The 21,680-nt window shown below is 44.5% G+C and overlaps 1 protein-coding gene across 1 annotated transcript; it reads left to right on the forward strand.

Moving 5' to 3' along the window:
* The first annotated feature begins 1,332 nt into the window (after positions 1-1,332).
* LOC120652361 (probable nucleolar protein 5-2) lies at positions 1,333-5,252 on the forward strand. The gene is made up of 10 exons (XM_039930156.1): positions 1,333-1,485; positions 1,578-1,715; positions 1,849-1,890; positions 2,271-2,450; positions 2,525-2,689; positions 2,960-3,160; positions 3,243-3,542; positions 3,779-3,979; positions 4,057-4,191; positions 4,486-5,252. Exons 2-10 carry the CDS (start codon positions 1,638-1,640, stop codon positions 4,888-4,890), a joined length of 1,707 nt encoding a protein of 568 aa, XP_039786090.1. The 5' UTR covers positions 1,333-1,485; positions 1,578-1,637; the 3' UTR covers positions 4,891-5,252.
* Positions 5,253-21,680: the final 16,428 nt, after the last annotated feature.

Genomic DNA, 21,680 nt, shown 5'->3' on the forward strand with positions numbered 1-21,680 from the left:
TGAACATATCCCCAAGAGATCTCGTCCTAAAGATCAAAGAATCTTGAGAATTCGAGGGGAGATCAAAAAGGATTGGGGTTTTCTCAAGAACTCAAGAAATCCAATTCAAAAGAGCTCGTGATTCCAGAGGGTTTGGGACAGGATTAGAAGCACGAGAATCACAACAAAGAGCTCGTAGAATCCTAGCAATCATGTGCACCAAAAATGAAATCGAAATCCATCACACAAGGGCACAAAAACGAGGGGATTGGATTGATTCAAAAGCCCAGAGGGCACAAGGAGGATGGGACCTCCTTTCCCAATCAAATCCGATACAAAGTCTCACAAATCCATAACAAATCCTACTCTAAAGAGAGGAACGGAGGGAGAGGAACACAGGGGCGGCGGCCTGGGAGATAGAACAATTCACGGGCGAAATACAAAAGCCGCACTTAACCTAACTCAAGTGAAGGGGTATTTATACTCGCAGGACCGGTCAGACCGGTACGCTGGACCGGTCAGACTGGTTGGCCTGCAGCACCCCCTGTACACGATCTCATCCGACGGCCGAGGTTCTTTCTTCGAAACGAAGTCTTCTCCACGATGCCGCCATCTTGATGAAGATCCAGTCCGCGGTTTTGGAGGGTCCGCGAAACCCGGGTAGGTGGCCGGTTTTGAGAAAACCGCCAAAACCTCACGCGCGGGAAGATTCCCGCCTTCACGCCGTGGCCCTAGACGCCGTTCTCGCCTCGGCCTTCTGACGGCCCTAGACACCGCTCGACGCCCGTCACCTCCTCGCCCGCAGTGAGGCCCTAGACACCGTCGACGCTCGTCGCCTCCGTCAGTCCCGAGACCGACGCCCGTCACCTCCACGACTTGGCGTCTTCAACCGCCGTCCGCCTCCTTGGTTTTGTGGCGCAAACCAAGAAACCGGTCTTCCGTCGCCGCTTGCGGCCTCGATCCAGGAGTGGACGCCACAGCTGCGGCTCGGTCCGAGCTCCGGTCCCGGCTGCCCTTCACCGCCGTCCACCGCACGGTCCATCGGCCACAGCACCTCCTCGGCAGCTCCCCGTCGACACTCGACGCCCGTGTACCTGCAATCCAAAGACCAAGCGCACGATCACACCGCACGGTTGACAATTCACTCATCACAAGTAGGATAGAGTACTCAAACTTCCTCAGAATATCCTATATTACAAGACAAAGGGAGTAATTTTTTTTGAAAGATTCGGAGGGAGTAACTTTTAAATCAGAGTTGTTGCAATGACAAAAGCGGTCTTGATAAGTCCAACCACGACCAAAAAACCCCAGACAATCCATCCAACGGCTGAGCACCCCGGACCGCTGAATCAACGCTCCTCTCCTCCCTAGTATAAATTTTTCTCCAAGCCCTAGCGCTAAAACCCTTGCGGCGGCTACCTCTCCCTCTCCTCTTCCGTCTCGCCGCCGGCCGCCGCAGGCGGAACCCCTCTCCGCCTCGCCCTCTCCAACGCCGAATATCCCCGGGTTCGACAGCTTCAGGCGCCTCAGCATCCCGATTGGGTTCACGCGTGCGTTCCTCGGTCTGATTTGGTTTTGTCGGCGTGCGTTTGCTGCAGGTGGAGGGGGTATTTGGTTTGTTACAACAGATAGTCGTGGGCTGCTGATTCGAGGAGGATATGTTGGTGCTATTCGAGACCCCCGCGGGGTTCGCCCTCTTCAAGGTGCTGGATGAGGGGAAGCTCGACAAGGTCGAGGTGAGTGGTTGCTGCTGCCTGCTGCCACTGTTTCACTTACTAAGTTTTGGTTTTGTTTGGGTTTGTTAAATTTGGCCTGCTGCGCGCTTGTTTATTGAACTCACCGTGGTATGTCCTGTGTTCGTGCTTGTAGGATCTATGGAAGGAGTTCACAACATCGGACTCGGCAAGAAGGGTATGTGATTCTGTTAACCTTGAAAGGGCAAACGAGTTTTGGTTCTACGAAATCCCACTGCAGGACCTAGCACTTTATGACATTCTGCGTGTGCCTTTTTAAATCAATGATGTCAATGTAACTTTACCCAGGCGGAGCACTATGGACTTCGCCAGTAGAATTGGACATAGCTTACAGACATGGATAGCTAGCTGAATATGTTTCAGAGTTCTTTTTTGTTAGCTATTTTGAACACATCAACTTAAAGCTGCAAAGTGCCTAGAGAACACATCACCTCTAACAGGCTTTTATGGTAGTTGTGGTATCGTGTCCTTAGTTATATGCCTTGGTTCTTCACATTTAGTAATCTTTTCTAACTATTGATAATGAACTTCGTGTAGGTGGTTGAGCTGAAGGCTTTCAACAAGTTTGAGAACACATCTGACGCTCTCTCTGCTGCAACCCTAATTATTGATAGCAAGCCTAGCAAGGGTCTGCGCAAGTTCTTGCAGAAGCACTGCGAGGGTGAAACATTAGCTGTTGCTGATTCTAAGCTTGGAAATGCTATAAAGGAAAAGCTGGTCAGTGGCGCTTCTTGGGTTTTTATATGTTTGTAGTGACTGGCACTCCTTACAGTAGTTTTATGTTCTTGCAGAAAATTGACTGCGTTCACAACGGTGCTGTGATGGAGCTGATGAGAGGGCTGAGAAATCAGCTCACTGAGCTTATAACTGGGCTGGGTGCACAAGACCTTGGTCCGATGAGCTTGGGACTGTCACACAGCCTGTCTAGGTATAAGCTGAAGTTCAGTCCTGAGAAGGTACGTCTGATGCCATTGCTGTTTCGTTTTTTTGCTAAATTTCTCCCTTTTCATTATCCCATCACTTGTTGCTTCATATTTATTCAGTTCCAATACTGTATTTGCGCATTTTGCACCTTGTTGCACTTTGATGCTGATATGTATCTAATTTATCTTTGCAACATTCATAATATTTGACATCTTGTGTGTTGGCTAGTTAGGGTTTGTGTTTGTAAATTACCCATTTTGACTCGTGTAAGTGAGATGACCAACATTGTTTTTGTTCCGCAGGTTGATACCATGATCATTCAGGCCATTGGCTTATTGGATGATCTTGACAAAGAGCTTAACACTTATGCTATGAGGGTTCGTGAATGGTATGGTTGGCACTTTCCAGAGCTCACTAAAATAGTCACAGATAATATACAGTATGCAAAAATTGTGAAGATGATGGGCAACAGAGCTAATGCAGTCAAAATTGATTTCTCTGAGGTTAGTGTTATTGACATTTCTAAATGTTATTTACATGCCTACAAGGGAATGTGCTTAGAAATAAGCTATGTTTTTTTTACAGATACTGTCAGATGAAGATGTAGAAACACAGCTAAAGGAGGCAGCAGTAATATCCATGGGAACAGAAGTTAGTGACCTTGACCTGTTAAATATCAGAGAGCTATGCGATCAAGTATTGGCTCTTTCTGAGTACAGAGCGCAGCTGTACGAGTATTTAAAAAGCAGGATGAACACTATTGCACCAAATCTGACCGCACTCGTGGGTGAATTAGTTGGTGCTCGCCTTATTGCACATGGTGGCAGTTTGCTAAATTTAGCCAAGCAGCCTGGCAGCACAATTCAGATACTTGGTGCAGAGAAGGTGTGTAGTTTTTTTTCTTTTTCAAAATAGTTCTTTTTCATTTCTTCGTTTTCTTTATGTTCTTCTATATGTGTGTCAACACACAGGAGATAAGTAAGGCGCATGAAGGATTGCCTTTTTTATGTTTCCTAATTTGTAGTGACATCAATTGATGCCATGAATATGGACTATTTCTTTATGTCATATTCTAGAATTTGTTTCTCCACTAAGCCACTGAAGGTTGTATTTCTCTCCAGGCTTTATTCAGAGCTCTAAAGACGAAGCATTCTACACCTAAGTATGGCCTCATCTACCATGCATCCTTAATTGGCAAGGCATCTCAAAAGCACAAGGGAAAGATCTCTCGTTCTCTTGCTGCGAAAACTGCTCTTGCCATCCGATATGATGCCCTTGGTGATGGTGAGGACAACTCCATTGGCACGGAGAGTCGGCTCAAGGTATCTGCACTGCTGAAACTATTTTTGTTTCTAAATTCATACAATAAATTGTCTTTTGACATGTGACAATTGAACAGCTTGAGACACGGCTTCAAGTTCTTGAGAAAACAGAATTTGGGAAATCTGCTGGTTCCGCAAAGGGAAAGCCCAAGATAGAAGCGTATGAAAAGGACAGGAAGAAGGGTGCTGGGGCTTTAATTACTCCTGCTAAGGTAAAAAATGGTTGTGTTTCTTGAAAAACATTATGAGAAATATTTTGTATAATGGATGGCAAGGGAAACATTGTTGTTCACTTCACTGCCAACTTTGCCAATAGTTAAAAGCATTGAAAGACAAGTATTTCCCAAACTATTGACTGTTCTAGCACCTGATGCTTCATCTAGTTAGTGAAAAAAAAAAATCTATGGGTTTTGCTTGAAGCATTCTTTTGTCAGCCCCCTTTTTGGTGGAATTTGTTCCTTTTTAGGGTGGATCTCATTCTGACTGATGTTTTGATTTTGTTTTAGGCATACAACCCTGCTGCTGATGTTTTTCTTGGAAAATTCACTGAAGAAACACCTAAGAAGTCTGAATTGGCTTCAAAGAAGAGGAAACATCATGATGTGGAGACTGCACCGCCAACAGAGCCTGCCGCTGAAGCAATCCAGGAGGATGGTGACCAGGAGAAGAAGAAAAAGAAGAAGAAGTATAAGGAAACTGAGGAGACTCCTGTGGCTGATGCTGATGGTGAGAAGAAAAAGAAAAAGAAGTCTAAGGAGAACGAGGAGGAGCCTGCTGTGTCAACTGCTGAAGGCAGGAAGAAGAAGAAGAAGAAATCTGATGCAGACGGTGAGGATGTTTCAATGCAAGCTGAGGAGTCCGGTAAGAAAGAAAAGAAGAAAAAGAAGAAAAAGCACGCTGATGATGAGTGAGGATTTCACTTGGGGAAGGGAGAGCCACGGTGATGAAGGTTGGGGCTCTCTGTTCTGTAGAATGGATTACAGGCTAGTAACCAGGTTGAGATTAGTTTTTTTTTGAACCCAAGTACTCGATCTGGACCGTTGAAGAAGTTTAAGTTTTGCTGGCACAGTCGCATAAGTTGCCGTTATTTTTTATCCTTTCTGAACTGAGATTGGTAATTAGGCAGCTGAGAATCCACTTTTTGTGCACCCCCATCAGATCTGATCGTGTTGGTGGCATGCTGGATAGATGCACGTTTCTATCACCTGGCATCGCCACAAGACTGGAACATCTAAACTAATTCGCAGGAAGAGCCTCGAGTCTCCTGATGATAGTTTATTTTTCTCCATTGTTTCGTTTGTCCTGTCTTGTAATCAGTTTAAACCCTGAATTTATACTAATGGAAGATGGGGCTTCGTTGTCTAATATTTGCTTTGTGTTGATCATTTAATCTAAAGCGCCATGTTTGGCATGTCTTATGCCAGAAGAAGGCATTGAAGTGAACTTTTTTCAGGACTGGACCAAGCCATGCAATGGAAACGCTGGAACAGGAAATGCAACCCGCGGTTCCCTTCGCCATACGGACACTCGGTGTTGGAAGGAACACATCTGCCTTTTTCTGGTGCAGCACAGCGGCAGTTTGGTCTTGCTGTCCGTGGGAAAGCAAACGGTCTGATAGATGCTCCTGGTTTCGCGTCAACAAACAATGGCGCGCTGCTGTCATCTGACAGCCATGGCAAGCAATGGTTTGTGCGGACGCAGTCGCTCTTGCAAGCAAAAGGAAGGTGGTTAGCAGCCTGTAGGGCTACAAACATTGAACGCTCGTGATTTTGCTATTCCGAGTGAATGACATTGTGGGATCATTTGTGCATATGAAATGTGGATCCAATGGCAAAATTACAAATGGCACTATTTGTAGCCTCATTTTTGCAAATTTCTGACGCTGAGCCAGGACCTCTTCCATTGTCTAGTTCTATATGTGTTTACAAACATAGAATTAATTAGAGGTATGCACCATACCTCCTGGCTCCAATCGACAGACAGCATTCCTCCTAATCCCTACATACCACTTTTCTTCTCTGTTCTAGGTTCCCCTCTCGTCCACACCACCAGCTCCTCACGTATTCGGTTGTTCTCTGCTCTTGTCACCAAGCCCACCGCTCATCGCCTCATTGCCGACCCTATAGCCATTAAAAGGGTAAGGTATTCGAGTGTCCTTAGCAATAGGTGTGCAAATGTTAATTTGAGCGTTAATCATTTACTATATTTTTAATTAAAGAAAAAAGCTTTCTATTTGGTGTCACACCCGGTTTTAAGGACAAAACCGAATGCAAAGCTATATGTATGCCAGGATCAAGTTTCATACATATAGAGACATCATAAGTGAATAATCAGTAACAGTATCACGAAAAAGAGAACTAAAACAAATAAAAGACTATCAGAGTTATACAGCTTATCCTGGAAACGAAGGCTTCATACTTCACAGGCAATCGACTGGGGGTTGCGTACGCCTAGAACTCAGCAACATCTTCAGAAATCTTTATACACCTTCTCCTTCTGAGCAGCAGTAAGCAAGGGTGAGTACACTTATGGTTGGTACTCAGCAAAGCCACAAGAAATAACCAGAATATGATTTGAGCTCATCTTTAAGTTTATTAATCATGTGAGGGTCCAAGCCGCTCTTGACCGTGAGCACGGCTAACCGGTTAGTTTTAACTCTGCAGAGGTTGTACACTTTCACCATAATTCGCGTAAAAGTTCCGAAGAACTTTGAACCCAACCACGCAATGTGCTAGCTAGGCACAATACCACACTTCCGAGGTGTGATTGCATAGGGACGCTACGAGGCCTTTACAAAGAATCCCTATATGTATGTGTTGGTCCCTGCCGTGCGGTCCCTCAGAAGACACAGCTTCCTTCACCCGCTCCACAACACAAACTCATAACCACCAAGCGGAATAACCCCAACACAACATATAGTTCATCTAATTACTCAGCCAAGACCAGAGCCCATTAGTATTGTGGTTGTACGGTTTTCTTGGGTGGTTCTCCGTGTTCCAATTAAATCATAGTACTCTTGTAAATAAAGCATAGATAGAAGTATGGTTAGGGTCACTTGCCTTTCTCCAACGAAAAGCTACTCTTACTGCTCTTCAGCTTTTGCTCACTTGGAACTCTTGATCTTCAACTTCGAACAACGATCCTTCTACTCGGAACAATCTTCGGGCAAACATACAAAGCAAACAACAAGATACATCTAAGAACAATACACCAAAACAAATAAAGGTTTTAAAAGAATGCACTAAAGGATAGGGCTCACTGCTGTAACACCCCGGGTGTTTACACAGTATTTTATTTTGGTGCCTGCACAGTAATGGTGTAGGTTTGCTATGCATCATGTGCTTCAATTACTTAAAAAGGATCTTTTTGTAATTATGAAAGGTTATATGTGTAATTATGATTTTATGCAAGGTCCTTTATATAGTTAATTGTGTTTATAGCTTTTATGGAGGGTGTTTGTGCAAAATTTCAGTGCATTTATTGCATGGCAACCAATTTTGCTTGTAAGTCTATGTTTGTAGTGAATTTACGTTGAAAAAGACAAATTTCCTAGATTTCAAAATCCCTTCAATGATTTTAATTTTAGCTCTTGAATCTTTGGTCAAATAAATTTTTGCACAACATCAAAGTTGTAGATCTTGAAAAGTTGAACAACTTTCATGTTGGGCACTTTTTCATTTGAGCTTTAGTTCGAAAGTTATTGCTTGTTTACAGAAAGGTCCCTGGAACTTTTGGAAATTGCAAAATCGTCCTTATGACCATCTCCCCACCCTGCTCTGCTTCTCGCCGCCGGCCACCGACAGCGCCGCCCGCCGACGATTTCCCGGCCTTCCCGGCCATCAATTCGCCGTGCGCTGGCGCCCACGCGTCGCGGACGAGCTCCTCCCCCGCCTGTTGCCTCGCGCTGGCGCCTCCACCCCTCGCCACGCCGCCCCGCCGCGCCCAGAACCTCCCCGCCGGCTGCCACCTCGCCGCCGCCGCGGAGAGCCCAAACCAGAGGCCCAGCTCTCGATCTTTCGCGCGCCTGAGCACTACCAGAAGCCCCGCGCTCTATTCCCCTCCTCGTTTCGCCAGTTCCCTAACCCCACGCCCCAGAACGCCGCCGCCGCTCACCCCGAACGCCGGCGAGCTCCACTCCACCGCGGAGCCGCCAACCCAGGCCCGCTCCACCCCTACATCCCCCACCTTTAGCACCGCCTCGACCTCGCGCAGCTCCCAGGCCACTTCCCCTCGCCTGAACCTCACCGGAGCACCCTCGCCGTCGCTTGCCTCCGCCGCCGACCCGCCCTGCTCCGCCGAGCCGCCGATTCCGAGCCCCTCCGCGCAACCCTAGGCCACCCAGAGGTGCGCCTTGCACCCGTGAAGCTCACGCACCCCTCCCCTCTCGCCGCCGGTGAGCCCCTCGCCGGGAAACGGCCGGTCAACCGCCGCCTCCCCTCTCTGACCCGGCCCAGGGACCTCGGGTTGAAAGGAAAGGAAACCCAGGGGGTTATTTGCATAGGCATAGACTCAGATGAATAGTGCCAGTAGGGGCTGCTTTGTAATATTTTCAGTGAACTTTGAAATTCTAGATCAATTCGTAGAAAATTCGTAAAATAGCAAATCTTGATGTTTTGGAATCCTCTTGAAGAGCTCTATGCAGTAAAACCAGAATATGTTAGGCCTTAGTTGCAAGTTTTTGCTGTAGATGTTGTTTTGTGTTACTAGGTGTATAACTACTTGTTCTTTAATCTTTTTCTTATCTGATGCTTGAAAGCTTGTTTTGCTTTGAAATTTTGGTGGTAGTTTACTCATGTTACACTAGCTTTGCTATAAAAATTTCATGATCAGTTCTTTGTTGTAGCTTTTTATTTGATTTAATCTTTGTTTAATAGACTTTATTCATGGTAAATAGTTTCTGTTCTTAACAAATCCTGAAAATATTCATGAGTGTTCTTCTGGAGTATGTTAGCTTGTCCAGGAAGTTTGAGCTTTAGTTCATGTCTAGAACAGGAGCAAAAATTAAATCTTGCTAAACTGATGTCTGTTTAGTTTAATTTTTCTGAATTAATTCCGTACAGATAAAATCATGAAAAATTCACATCAGCTAGATCATCCCTGTTTAGATCTCATGTTAAATTTTGAGCTTCTGATCTTCTTTAGTTTGACCTGTGTAATTCTTGCTTGTTCTAGATGTTATCTGAGTAAATGATTTATTGTGATTAAATGATTACATGTCTTGGCATGATTTTTGTAGGGTAGATTACTTTATTCATGTTCTGTTTAGAGTAATTTTGGTAGATTTTATTACTGTTTGTACTTTGATTTGTTGATTTATTTACAAACCATGACTTATTTGTATAGGAAATCGCCACCACTCTTTTTATGAAGTTAGTTAACTTCTTTTGTGCTTTTGATCATGATGCCTTGTGTAGTTAAATTTGTTATTTAACTACTCTATAAACGATTGCCCATGTTTGTTTATAATGTTGTTCTTGCATTACATATAGATACGACTACTTTGTCAGACGGGACGTACGAGTTGATTCCGGAGTCTGACGGAGGTGATCTCGAAGCTCAAGTGAACACTGCGGAACTAACTGAAGCCCCGAACCAAAGTTCGGAAGAGCCTAGCGCTGAAATAGTTAGCAATTACCGAGAAGGCAAGCCCCGGACATAACCTATATTTCAAATTATTATCATTTTACTGTTATTACTTACTTGTGCATTTACAGTTCTTAGGATTTGAATTGGAACCCTAGATGCATGATCCTAGGAACCTATGTACTGAACACTAGACCTGAGTTCGACTATCTGCTAAGCTTATAGGAACGGTAAAAGTCGAGTGATTGCCTGTCACACGCGAGCTTTATAGGAATTGCTTGTTTACTTTCTGTTATTAATATAAGGACGACGGACGGGGTTGTGTTCGATATTATGTCCTATGTGAGACCCCGTCTGTGTTGATGAACTTGCTAAGGTCGCGGTGTGTGGTAGTGCTGGTTAAGTTTTTGAAAGTACTAGTCACATGCCGTAAATATGGTACGCGGCAAGCCTAGTAGCCGATTGGACCGGGGAGTGGATATACCTCCCACTCTCTCAGTAGGGATAGGTTTTATTTTATGTTGCGCAACACTACGACTTCTAGGGACAAGGTTCGGCCTTGGAGCCCTGTAGTCGGGGAGAGTGGCACTATCCACAAGCCGGAAAGAAAGGTTAACGGTTGTTTGGGAATGACCCGACGGTATTCCAGACGTGTGTGCTAGGTTACCCTTGCAAGGTTGAATTTCGATTCAGAATCGTCCGCCTCTCACGATGAAATGAGACTGCTTGATCTCTTTGCCACACAGAGTAATAAGAGCAACAATATTCTTATTAATCTTGATGTTTGCTTAGAAGTTTCACCATGAATGGTTGGTAGATGCTTACATAGAATGGTTAATCAACTAGAATCTTGCAGCTAAAACTTGAAAGTAAGGACCTACTCTTTATTGCTTTTCAGCAAAGGAAAACCAGAGCCTTACAAAGCCTTGCATAGTCTAGCTAAGGTGGGCTACTTATACCCGTTGTCGGTTAAGTCTTGCTGAGTATTAGAATATTCAGCCTTGCTGTTGAAACCCTTTTTCAGGTATGACTTTTGAGGATCAGGTCGCTAGCTTGACCTATCCTTGCTCGTTGCCTCCTGGCTGGTCCGTAGAATGGGATACGTCTTCGGCCGGCAATGACTATGACGAGTGATACCCGGCTTGGGCTAGCTTGGTATACTTTTGGCGACGTGTTGTAGAGATCGTGTTTCTTCTTTCCGCTGTTTAGACTCTGAACTGATAATCATGGCTTGTATAACTGTTTTACTTAAGTTGGTTTTGTAATAATGGTTTGAACTATTTTGTAATCACTACTGAACTTGCCTGTGTTGTAAATTTTGTGGTTGTAATATCTCTGGACTCGCCTTCGTGCGAGGTATGCTTGTTCGATCCGAGAATCGGTGGTTGTATCGGGACGTTACCCGACAGACCAAAAATTGTTCCGTTTGAAGTGCGTTTAAGCTAATGTTGCCTTTATGGTGATGGTTTACGCACTTGAGCCGGGATAATTTAGGCGGTTCTGCCACAGCTGGCATCAGAGCTACAAGCATATACCAGAGGTGTTGGAACCTTAAAAATCGTTTTCCATATAAAATTGGAACCATAAAGAATTTCGGAAAACTATGTTGGATTCGTTAAGAGTTGTGTTTAGAACGTAAAGTCCTAGGGAATTTATGGGATTTACTAGGTGGTTATTTTCTGTATGGTTTATGTTATCTGACTTCCAGCACTTTACATTTTGTCAAACCATACTCACAAGCAACTCTTATTATTGTAACGACGCACCTACGTGAGGTAAGATGGTAAGGATCCTCAGTCAGCTGAGAGAGTCTGACCTTCCCGTCGGTGATGCGAGCCGAACGCTGCCCTCAAGCAGTGGCTTACTTGAGGTGCTCCCAATATACCAACGATTAGTTGACTATATTGGAAGTAAAGTGTGCTCAGTCAGCTGAGGGAGTCTGACCTTCCCGTCGGTGATGCGAACCGAACGCTGCGCTCAAGCAGTGACCTACTTGAGCTGCTGCCAATATACCGACCTCGGTCGACTATATTGGGAGTAAAGAAATTTGTGAATACGCCTCTGAGTAGCGTATGCTAACGCTGGCCATACGGCGGAAATTGTATGGCTGCCGCTTCTATAGTGAGCGGTAATGTTTGGGAACGCTTTCATGAATGCTGGCATGAAAGGTTCATTGGATATATATATATATGTCTGTCAATCTTATGCAGGTACACTAACCGCGATTCGATAAGCTAAGAACGGTTAGAATGTATCGAATAGCTATATAGGGAGAGCCGTATTTATGTATACCACCGTGCTAACCACGTAAGCCCAACGATAGTTGGCAATTGTTTATCTTGTGAGGACGGTCAGGACGTGCATACATATCTGGTTGATGTTTGATTGGTTCATGATATTTAAAGTTGCTACATGAGCTTTTTAAGGAATTTCTAGTATGAATCCTTATAAGATAAGTGTTAGTGTGCTTAAAACATGAGTGAGTGAAACTCTGATTTTAGTAGCATGCTTGTTACGATGCTTAGATTTTCCTTAGATAAAAAAAAATATGGTTTCGAGTCATGCCTTCCTCCTAAGCCCCATCTTGTTGTTATAAGGATCTTTTCATTCCTTAGAATCTCAAATGATGAACCAGTACCGATTGTGGTTTATTATTCTTTGAGTTTGGAATCATATCATCTTGTGAATTAGAATCACATTTGTTTTACCGCAGTCTTCTTAAAGCTTTATTTGAGAAGTCTTGAGATAATTGTATTACTCACATTTGAATCCTTTTTGATTCAGATGGCGACTTGTTCCCAGATCTTTTGGGATGAGGAGGGAAATGCTCATACCGATTGTCTGTACTGGGAGGGTTTTCCGAGGATTCTTTGGGATTCACTTCGTATCTTCCACTACCCAGATCCACCCCAGTACACGGGACGCCAGTTCTCGGAGGATGGAATTAAGAAGAACAGAGTTAAGATGACCATTCCTCAGCACCCCACCTTGGAGTGGCCACCGATTGAGATCGAGGTGATTGGGTATCGTCTTGTGGATGCGTTTGAGAAAGTAGCTCTCAACGCTATCACCACTTTTTGTGAGCACCACCCCGAGGATGTAGCAGCATATCCTATTGGTTTGTTTCCAGCAGTCCGTACTGGCGATGCAGAGTGGCTGTTCAGGGTCACACACTTTGGGCACTTGATTGGAGATGTAGCGGATGAGACTATCGAGGCAAGTAGTCAGATATATGAATGCCCAGTCTCACTACCAGATACTTCAGCAGCGACACATGGACCAGGTGATAGACTTGGCCCAGAGTTTTCAGCGAGGTCTTCGTCTGAAGGATATTCAGATTGGGGGACTTCAGGATGCCGTTGCTGGGAGGGACACTGCTATTGCACAGTTTGAGCATCAGGCTATGGAGTATGGTGCTGAGATAGAGCAGCGCAACACAGTTATCGGATTTCTTCAGGCACAGGTGAATGAGCTGCAAGCAGATTGGGCTGATGCTTTAGCACATGTTGGTATGCTCCAGGAGCAACTAGATGCCCCAGCTGAGCCTGCAGCAGCAGAGGAGGACCCAGAGGAGATTGAGGGAGTATCTGACTTAGATTCAGAGCACGCACTTGCTGAGCCTAACCCTCAGCCGGACGACTCTTCTTCCGGCAGTGCCTCTTCTGTGGGCAACCTCGACGACTTCTAGGCGTCTTAGACTTGTCCTAGATAGTTGTGTTCTCTTGTTGTAGCATATGTATATAGGGAAGATGTTATTGTAAAATAGCCTTAGGGAGGAGTACCACTTGTTGTATTATATGTGGTAAGGTTAAGCGATGTTAGGTTGTAAGAACAAGGCTGCTTTGGATGTAATATAAGTAGCGACTACCAGTTTGGAAATAATAATCTTCTACTTAGCAAATCTCTTTATTTGTGCATTTTTTCACGCCCTTTGATGAATACAAGAGGTTGCAAATTTTTGTGGCATATGTGTTCATCAAATGTTAGCATGTTGAATCTGTGAGACTAAATTTTAGTCCAACCCCTTCTATGATCTCTGTTGTTTAGCAACATAGCACATAGCAAGGAAGAGCGAATTGATAGATTATTTCCTTTACCCTTTGCTCTCAGCATTGAGTCTTTATACGATGGAGCATGAAGCTATCTAGCAGCTGATCAGTTTTAATTTTTGTGGGTTGCACATTTATGTGTTGTGCACATTGTGCTACACCGCATCTAGTTACATTTTTGCTGATGTTGTTTATCCAAATGTATGATCATTGCATGTACCATTGATTTTGGAAGCGAGAAATATGTATCTAATGGATGTGTTTCCAAATGATTTACCTGGAATGCCTCCTGATAGGGACATCGAGTTTGTTATCGAACTTCAACCCGGGTACCCCCCCGCCCTATTTCTAAGAGGTCGTACCGAATGCCTCCAAATGAATTAGCAGAATTGAAAGTCCAACTCCAAGATCTTCTTGACAAAGGTTTTATACGTCCAAGTTCTTCACCCTGGGATTTCCAGCCCTGTTTGTGAAGAAGAAAGACGATAGTTTGAGGCTATGTGTTGATTATCGACCACTCAATGCGGTCACTATTAAAAACAAGTATCCTCTTCCCCGCATTGATATTCTGTTTGATCAGTTAGCTGGAGCTAAGGTTTTCTCTAAGATTGATCTTCGTTCTGGCTACCATCAAATAAAGATCAAGCCTTGTGATATTCCAAAGACTTGCTTTCTCTACCAGATATGGACTATATGAATATTTGGTTATGTCTTTTGGTCTTACCAACGCCCCAGCATATTTTATGTACTTGATGAATTCAGTCTTCATGCCGGAGCTGGATAAATTCGTCGTGGTTTTCATTGACGATATCTTAATCTACTCCAAGAATGAAGAAGATCATGCTGAACATTTGCGTATCGTTCTCCAACGATTACGAGATCATCATCTTTATGCCAAATTCTCCAAGTGTGAATTTTGGTTGGACAGTGTGAAATTCGTAGGTCACACTATCTCCAGTGACGGTATATCTGTTGATCCAACTAAAGTACAAGAAGTGATGGATTGGGAATCTCCTATTTCAGTTCATCAAATTCGCAGTTTTCTTGGTTTAGCTGGATATTATCGTCGATTCATTACTGATTTCTCCAGAATAGCCAAGCCTATGACGGAGTTATTGAAGAAGGGAGTGAAGTTTGTTTGGAATGATAAGTGTGAAGAAGCTTTCCAAACTCTCAAAGCAAGATTAACTACCGCTCCAGTATTGTCTACACCGGACAGTACTAAACCTTTTGATGTCTATTGTGATGCGTCGGGTACGGGACTTGGTTGTGTGCTTATGCAGGACAACCGGGTTATCTCTTATGCATCAAGAGCTCTCCGAGATCATGAGAAGAATTATCCAACCCATGATCTGGAGTTAGCAGCTGTCATTCACGCTCTTAAGATGTGGAGACATCATCTTATGGGAACTCACTGTAATATTTACACTGACCATAAGAGTCTCAAATATATCTTCACTCAAGAGCGGATCTCAACATGAGACAGAGACGCTGGCTGGAGTTGATAAAGGATTATGATCTAGAAGTGCATTATCATCCAGGAAAGGCTAATGTGGTTGCGGATGCACTCAGCCGCAAGTCACAATGCCATTGTCTATCTGTAGAACCATTCAATGAAACTCTATGCCAGGAAATGATGAAGTTAAACCTAGAAATGGTACCTCAAGGAAGTTTGAACCATATATCCCTTGAGCCTACACTTCAGGATAGCATCATCATGGGACAATTACATGATGAGGGTATCAAGGTTATCAAGGAAAAGTTTATCACAGGGAGAAGCAAAGTATAAATGTTTCAGAGTGGATCATAGGGGAGTTCTATGGTTCGAATCCCGACTGGTGGTACCTAAGGATCATCAGCTTAGAAAGCAAATCCTTGATGAAGCACATCTATCGAAGTTTTCGATTCATCCCGGTGGTACCAAGATGTACCATGATCTCAAACAAAATTTCTGGTGGACTCGAATGAAAAGAGAGATCGCCAGATATGTTTCTGAGTGTGATGTCTGTCAAAGAGTTAAAGCTAGTCATTTGAAAGTAGCTGGTACTCTCCAACCTTTATCTATTCCATCCTGGAAATGGGAGGACATCAGTATGGATTTTATCGTTGGTTTACCCACTACTCCTCATAAGCATGATTCTGTTTGGGTAATCATTGATAGACCTCACCAAGACCCGCTCATTTTATTCCAGTACACACCACTTATTCTGCAAGAAGTACGCAGAAAATTTATCTCGATCAGATTGTTCGTTTACATGGCATTCCAAAGACGATTATTTCTGATCGTGGGCCTCAGTTTTATAGCACGTTTCTGGGAGCAAAGTGCAAGAATCCCTTGGAACAAAACTGATTCGTAGTTCAGCTTATCATCCACAAACAGATGGGCAAAACTGAACGAATCAATCAAATCCTTGAAGACATGTTGAGGGCATGTGTTATTCAATATGGCAAGAATTGGGTTAAGTGCTTAGCACTGGCAGAGTTTTCATACAATAACAGTTATCAATCTAGCTTGCAAATGGCCCCATTTGAAGCATTATACGGTCGAAGGTGTCGAACTCCTTTGAATTGGTCGCAAGCTGGGGAACGCAAAATTTTTGGGCCAGATTTAGTCTCTGAGGCAGAGGAGCAAGTCAGAGTTATCCAGGTTAATCTTAAAGCAGCCCAATCAAGACAGAAAAGTTATGCAGACAAAAGAAGAGATCCTTTACAATTCGAGGTAGGAGACTTTGTATATTTGCGAGTATCTCCTACTAAAGGTGTTCAACGCTTTGGCTTAAAAGGGAAATTAGCACCCCGATATATCGGACCATTTGAAATTATCGAAACTTGTGGACCCGTTGCCTACCGACTCCGTCTTTCATCTCAATTGGCCGCCGTTCATGATGTCTTCCATGTCTCACAACTTCGGAAGTGCACCAGGGTACCTACTGAAATCCTTGAACCACAAGATATCGAAATTGAATCCGATCTATCTTATACGGAGTATCCAATCAAGATTCTTGACACAAAAGAAAGAAGTACTAGAAGGGAGAAAGTTAAAATGTACAAAATCCAGTGGAATCAGCATACTGTAGAAGAAGCTACTTGGGAAACTGAAAATTTTCTCCAAAGAAACTTTCCCGACTTTCTTAGAACCAATCCAGGTACCAAATCGTTGCACCCTTTTCTTTCTATAATCTCGGGACGAGATTCCTTTTAGGGGGGAAGGCTGTAACACCCCGGGTGTTTACACAGTATTTTATTTTGGTGCCTGCACAGTAATGGTGTAGGTTTGCTATGCATCATGTGCTTCAATTACTTAAAAAGGATCTTTTTGTAATTATGAAAGGTTATATGTGTAATTATGATTTTATGCAAGGTCCTTTATATAGTTAATTGTGTTTATAGCTTTTATGGAGGGTGTTTGTGCAAAATTTCAGTGCATTTATTGCATGGCAACCAATTTTGCTTGTAAGTCTATGTTTGTAGTGAATTTACGTTGAAAAAGACAAATTTCCTAGATTTCAAAATCCCTTCAATGATTTTAATTTTAGCTCTTGAATCTTTGGTCAAATAAATTTTTGCACAACATCAAAGTTGTAGATCTTGAAAAGTTGAACAACTTTCATGTTGGGCACTTTTTCATTTGAGCTTTAGTTCGAAAGTTATTGCTTGTTTACAGAAAGGTCCCTGGAACTTTTGGAAATTGCAAAATCGTCCTTATGACCATCTCCCCACCCTGCTCTGCTTCTCGCCGCCGGCCACCGACAGCGCCGCCCGCCGACGATTTCCCGGCCTTCCCGGCCATCAATTCGCCGTGCGCTGGCGCCACGCGTCGCGGACGAGCTCCTCCCCCGCCTGTTGCCTCGCGCTGGCCCTCCACCCCTCGCCACGCCGCCCCGCCGCGCCCAGAACCTCCCCGCCGGCTGCCACCTCGCCGCCGCCGCGGAGAGCCCAAACCAGAGGCCCAGCTCTCGATCTTTCGCGCGCCTGAGCACTACCAGAAGCCCCGCGCTCTATTCCCCTCCTCGTTTCGCCAGTTCCCTAACCCCACGCCCCAGAACGCCGCCGCCGCTCACCCCGAACGCCGGCGAGCTCCACTCCACCGCGGAGCCGCCAACCCAGGCCCGCTCCACCCCTACATCCCCCACCTTTAGCACCGCCTCGACCTCGCGCAGCTCCCAGGCCACTTCCCCTCGCCTGAACCTCACCGGAGCACCCTCGCCGTCGCTTGCCTCCGCCGCCGACCCGCCCTGCTCCGCCGAGCCGCCGATTCCGAGCCCCTCCGCGCAACCCTAGGCCACCCAGAGGTGCGCCTTGCACCCGTGAAGCTCACGCACCCCTCCCTCTCGCCGCCGGTGAGCCCCTCGCCGGGAAACGGCCGGTCAACCGCCGCCTCCCCTCTCTGACCCGGCCCAGGGACCTCGGGTTGAAAGGAAAGGAAACCCAGGGGGTTATTTGCATAGGCATAGACTCAGATGAATAGTGCCAGTAGGGGCTGCTTTGTAATATTTTCAGTGAACTTTGAAATTCTAGATCAATTCGTAGAAAATTCGTAAAATAGCAAATCTTGATGTTTTGGAATCCTCTTGAAGAGCTCTATGCAGTAAAACCAGAATATGTTAGGCCTTAGTTGCAAGTTTTTGCTGTAGATGTTGTTTTGTGTTACTAGGTGTATAACTACTTGTTCTTTAATCTTTTTCTTATCTGATGCTTGAAAGCTGTGTTTGCTTTGAAATTTTGGTGGTAGTTTACTCATGTTACACTAGCTTTGCTATAAAAATTTCATGATCAGTTCTTTGTTGTAGCTTTTTATTTGATTTAATCTTTGTTTAATAGACTTTATTCATGGTAAATAGTTTCTGTTCTTAACAAATCCTGAAAATATTCATGAGTGTTCTTCTGGAGTATGTTAGCTTGTCCAGGAAGTTTGAGCTTTAGTTCATGTCTAGAACAGGAGCAAAAATTAAATCTTGCTAAACTGATGTCTGTTTAGTTTAATTTTTCTGAATTAATTCCGTACAGATAAAATCATGAAAAATTCACATCAGCTAGATCATCCCTGTTTAGATCTCATGTTAAATTTTGAGCTTCTGATCTTCTTTAGTTTGACCTGTGTAATTCTTGCTTGTTCTAGATGTTATCTGAGTAAATGATTTATTGTGATTAAATGATTACATGTCTTGGCATGATTTTTGTAGGGTAGATTACTTTATTCATGTTCTGTTTAGAGTAATTTTGGTAGATTTTATTACTGTTTGTACTTTGATTTGTTGATTTATTTACAAACCATGACTTATTTGTATAGGAAATCGCCACCACTCTTTTTATGAAGTTAGTTAACTTCTTTTGTGCTTTTGATCATGATGCCTTGTGTAGTTAAATTTGTTATTTAACTACTCTATAAACGATTGCCCATGTTTGTTTATAATGTTGTTCTTGCATTACATATAGATACGACTACTTGTCAGACGGGACGTACGAGTTGATTCCGGAGTCTGACGGAGGTGATCTCGAAGCTCAAGTGAACACTGCGGAACTAACTGAAGCCCCGAACCAAAGTTCGGAAGAGCCTAGCGCTGAAATAGTTAGCAATTACCGAGAAGGCAAGCCCCGGACATAACCTATATTTCAAATTATTATCATTTTACTGTTATTACTTACTTGTGCATTTACAGTTCTTAGGATTTGAATTGGAACCCTAGATGCATGATCCTAGGAACCTATGTACTGAACACTAGACCTGAGTTCGACTATCTGCTAAGCTTATAGGAACGGTAAAAGTCGAGTGATTGCCTGTCACACGCGAGCTTTATAGGAATTGCTTGTTTACTTTCTGTTATTAATATAAGGACGACGGACGGGGTTGTGTTCGATATTATGTCCTATGTGAGACCCCGTCTGTGTTGATGAACTTGCTAAGGTCGCGGTGTGTGGTAGTGCTGGTTAAGTTTTTGAAAGTACTAGTCACATGCCGTAAATATGGTACGCGGCAAGCCTAGTAGCCGATTGGACCGGGGAGTGGATATACCTCCCTCTCTCAGTAGGGATAGGTTTTATTTTATGTTGCGCAACACTACGACTTCTAGGGACAAGGTTCGGCCTTGGAGCCCTGTAGTCGGGGAGAGTGGCACTATCCACAAGCCGGAAAGAAAGGTTAACGGTTGTTGGGAATGACCCGACGGTATTCCAGACGTGTGTGCTAGGTTACCCTTGCAAGGTTGAATTTCGATTCAGAATCGTCCGCCTCTCACGATGAAATGAGACTGCTTGATCTCTTTGCCACACAGAGTAATAAGAGCAACAATATTCTTATTAATCTTGATGTTTGCTTAGAAGTTTCACCATGAATGGTTGGTAGATGCTTACATAGAATGGTTAATCAACTAGAATCTTGCAGCTAAAACTTGAAAGTAAGGACCTACTCTTTATTGCTTTTCAGCAAAGGAAAACCAGAGCCTTACAAAGCCTTGCATAGTCTAGCTAAGGTGGGCTACTTATACCCGTTGTCGGTTAAGTCTTGCTGAGTATTAGAATACTCAGCCTTGCTGTGTTGAAACCCTTTTTCAGGTATGACTTTTGAGGATCAGGTCGCTAGCTTGACCTATCCTTGCTCGTTGCCTCCTGGCTGGTCCGTAGAATGGGATACGTCTTCGGCCGGCAATGACTATGACGAGTGATACCCGGCTTGGGCTAGCTTGGTATACTTTTGGCGACGTGTTGTAGAGATCGTGTTTCTTCTTCCGCTGTTTAGACTCTGAACTGATAATCATGGCTTGTATAACTGTTTTACTTAAGTTGGTTTTGTAATAATGGTTTGAACTATTTTGTAATCACTACTGAACTTGCCTGTGTTGTAAATTTTGTGGTTGTAATATCTCTGGACTCGCCTTCGTGCGAGGTATGCTTGTTCGATCCGAGAATCGGTGGTTGTATCGGGACGTTACCCGACAGACCAAAAATTGTTCCGTTTGAAGTGCGTTTAAGCTAATGTTGCCTTTATGGTGATGGTTTACGCACTTGAGCCGGGATAATTTAGGCGGTTCTGCCACAACTGCTACGGTTACGAAGGCGCAAGAAACACGGAAAACGGAGCTAAAACGGCGATTCTATGGGTTAAACGGTGCTTTAGGGATCTAGTTGCGATTAACTATGGACATGAAGGGCTAGCAAAAAAAAAAAGGATTTGTGAGGCACATTAAAGTGTGCTCACAGAGGATAACAAGGTCATAAAGCTATCGCACACGTTGCAAGAATCACGTGAGCGCGAGAATCGATGAAAACGGAGTTAAAACGAAGAAGTTATGGCTAAAACAATGTTCTAAGGGGCTCTAGGGGCTTATTTACGAAGAAACAGAGCTTCCAGGGGCTAGATCTAAAGAAATCAGGGACCTAAACATAATTAAACCTAACTCGCGAGGGTTAGAGAGCAAAACTACTCTTCCTGGACGGCGGGTTCTATTTCCTAAAAGGTCAGGGTCTAAAACATAAATAAAAAGACTATTTTGTAAATACTTTTCAACTGCATAGGACGGCGGGTTTATTTTGATAAAACCGAGGGGCTTATTTGCAAAAAGTACACTGTTGACCGGTATAAGGCTTGTTTGACTCGGGTCAGATCTTATCCGGTCCGTCGGATCGCGATCTAACGGTTCGGGTCGATTGGGCGGAGGGCGGCGGCGCAAGACGCCGACGGCAAGGCGTGTGCGGCGGCGCACCGCCGGACTAGGCCGGATAGGCCGTCCGGGGCTCGGCTTCGAGCGCGGGTAGGTCGGAGAGCAAGCGTGCGGCTCGCGAAATCGATCTAGGGCAGCGGCGCGGGCTAGAGCGGGCGACACAAAGCTCACGGCGGCGCATGGCGGGACGGCTGCGCCGGCGAGCGGACCCGAGCGAAACGGAGCGCGAGGAAGGGGGAATACGGGGTTGGTGAGCTCCTATACCTCCACGCGAAGCTCTGGAAACCTTGAATTCACCCTCGAAGTAGTGGAACGGCGGCGTGGCGGCGGACCCCGAGCTCGGCAATGGCGCGGCGGCGGCTAGGGTTAGTGCGAGGACGGCGCGAGCTGGAAGCGGGTCAAGGAGGGGGC

This window comes from Panicum virgatum, chromosome 9K (genome assembly GCF_016808335.1).
Source record: "Panicum virgatum strain AP13 chromosome 9K, P.virgatum_v5, whole genome shotgun sequence".
In the NCBI taxonomy this organism is placed as follows: domain Eukaryota; kingdom Viridiplantae; phylum Streptophyta; class Magnoliopsida; order Poales; family Poaceae; genus Panicum; species Panicum virgatum.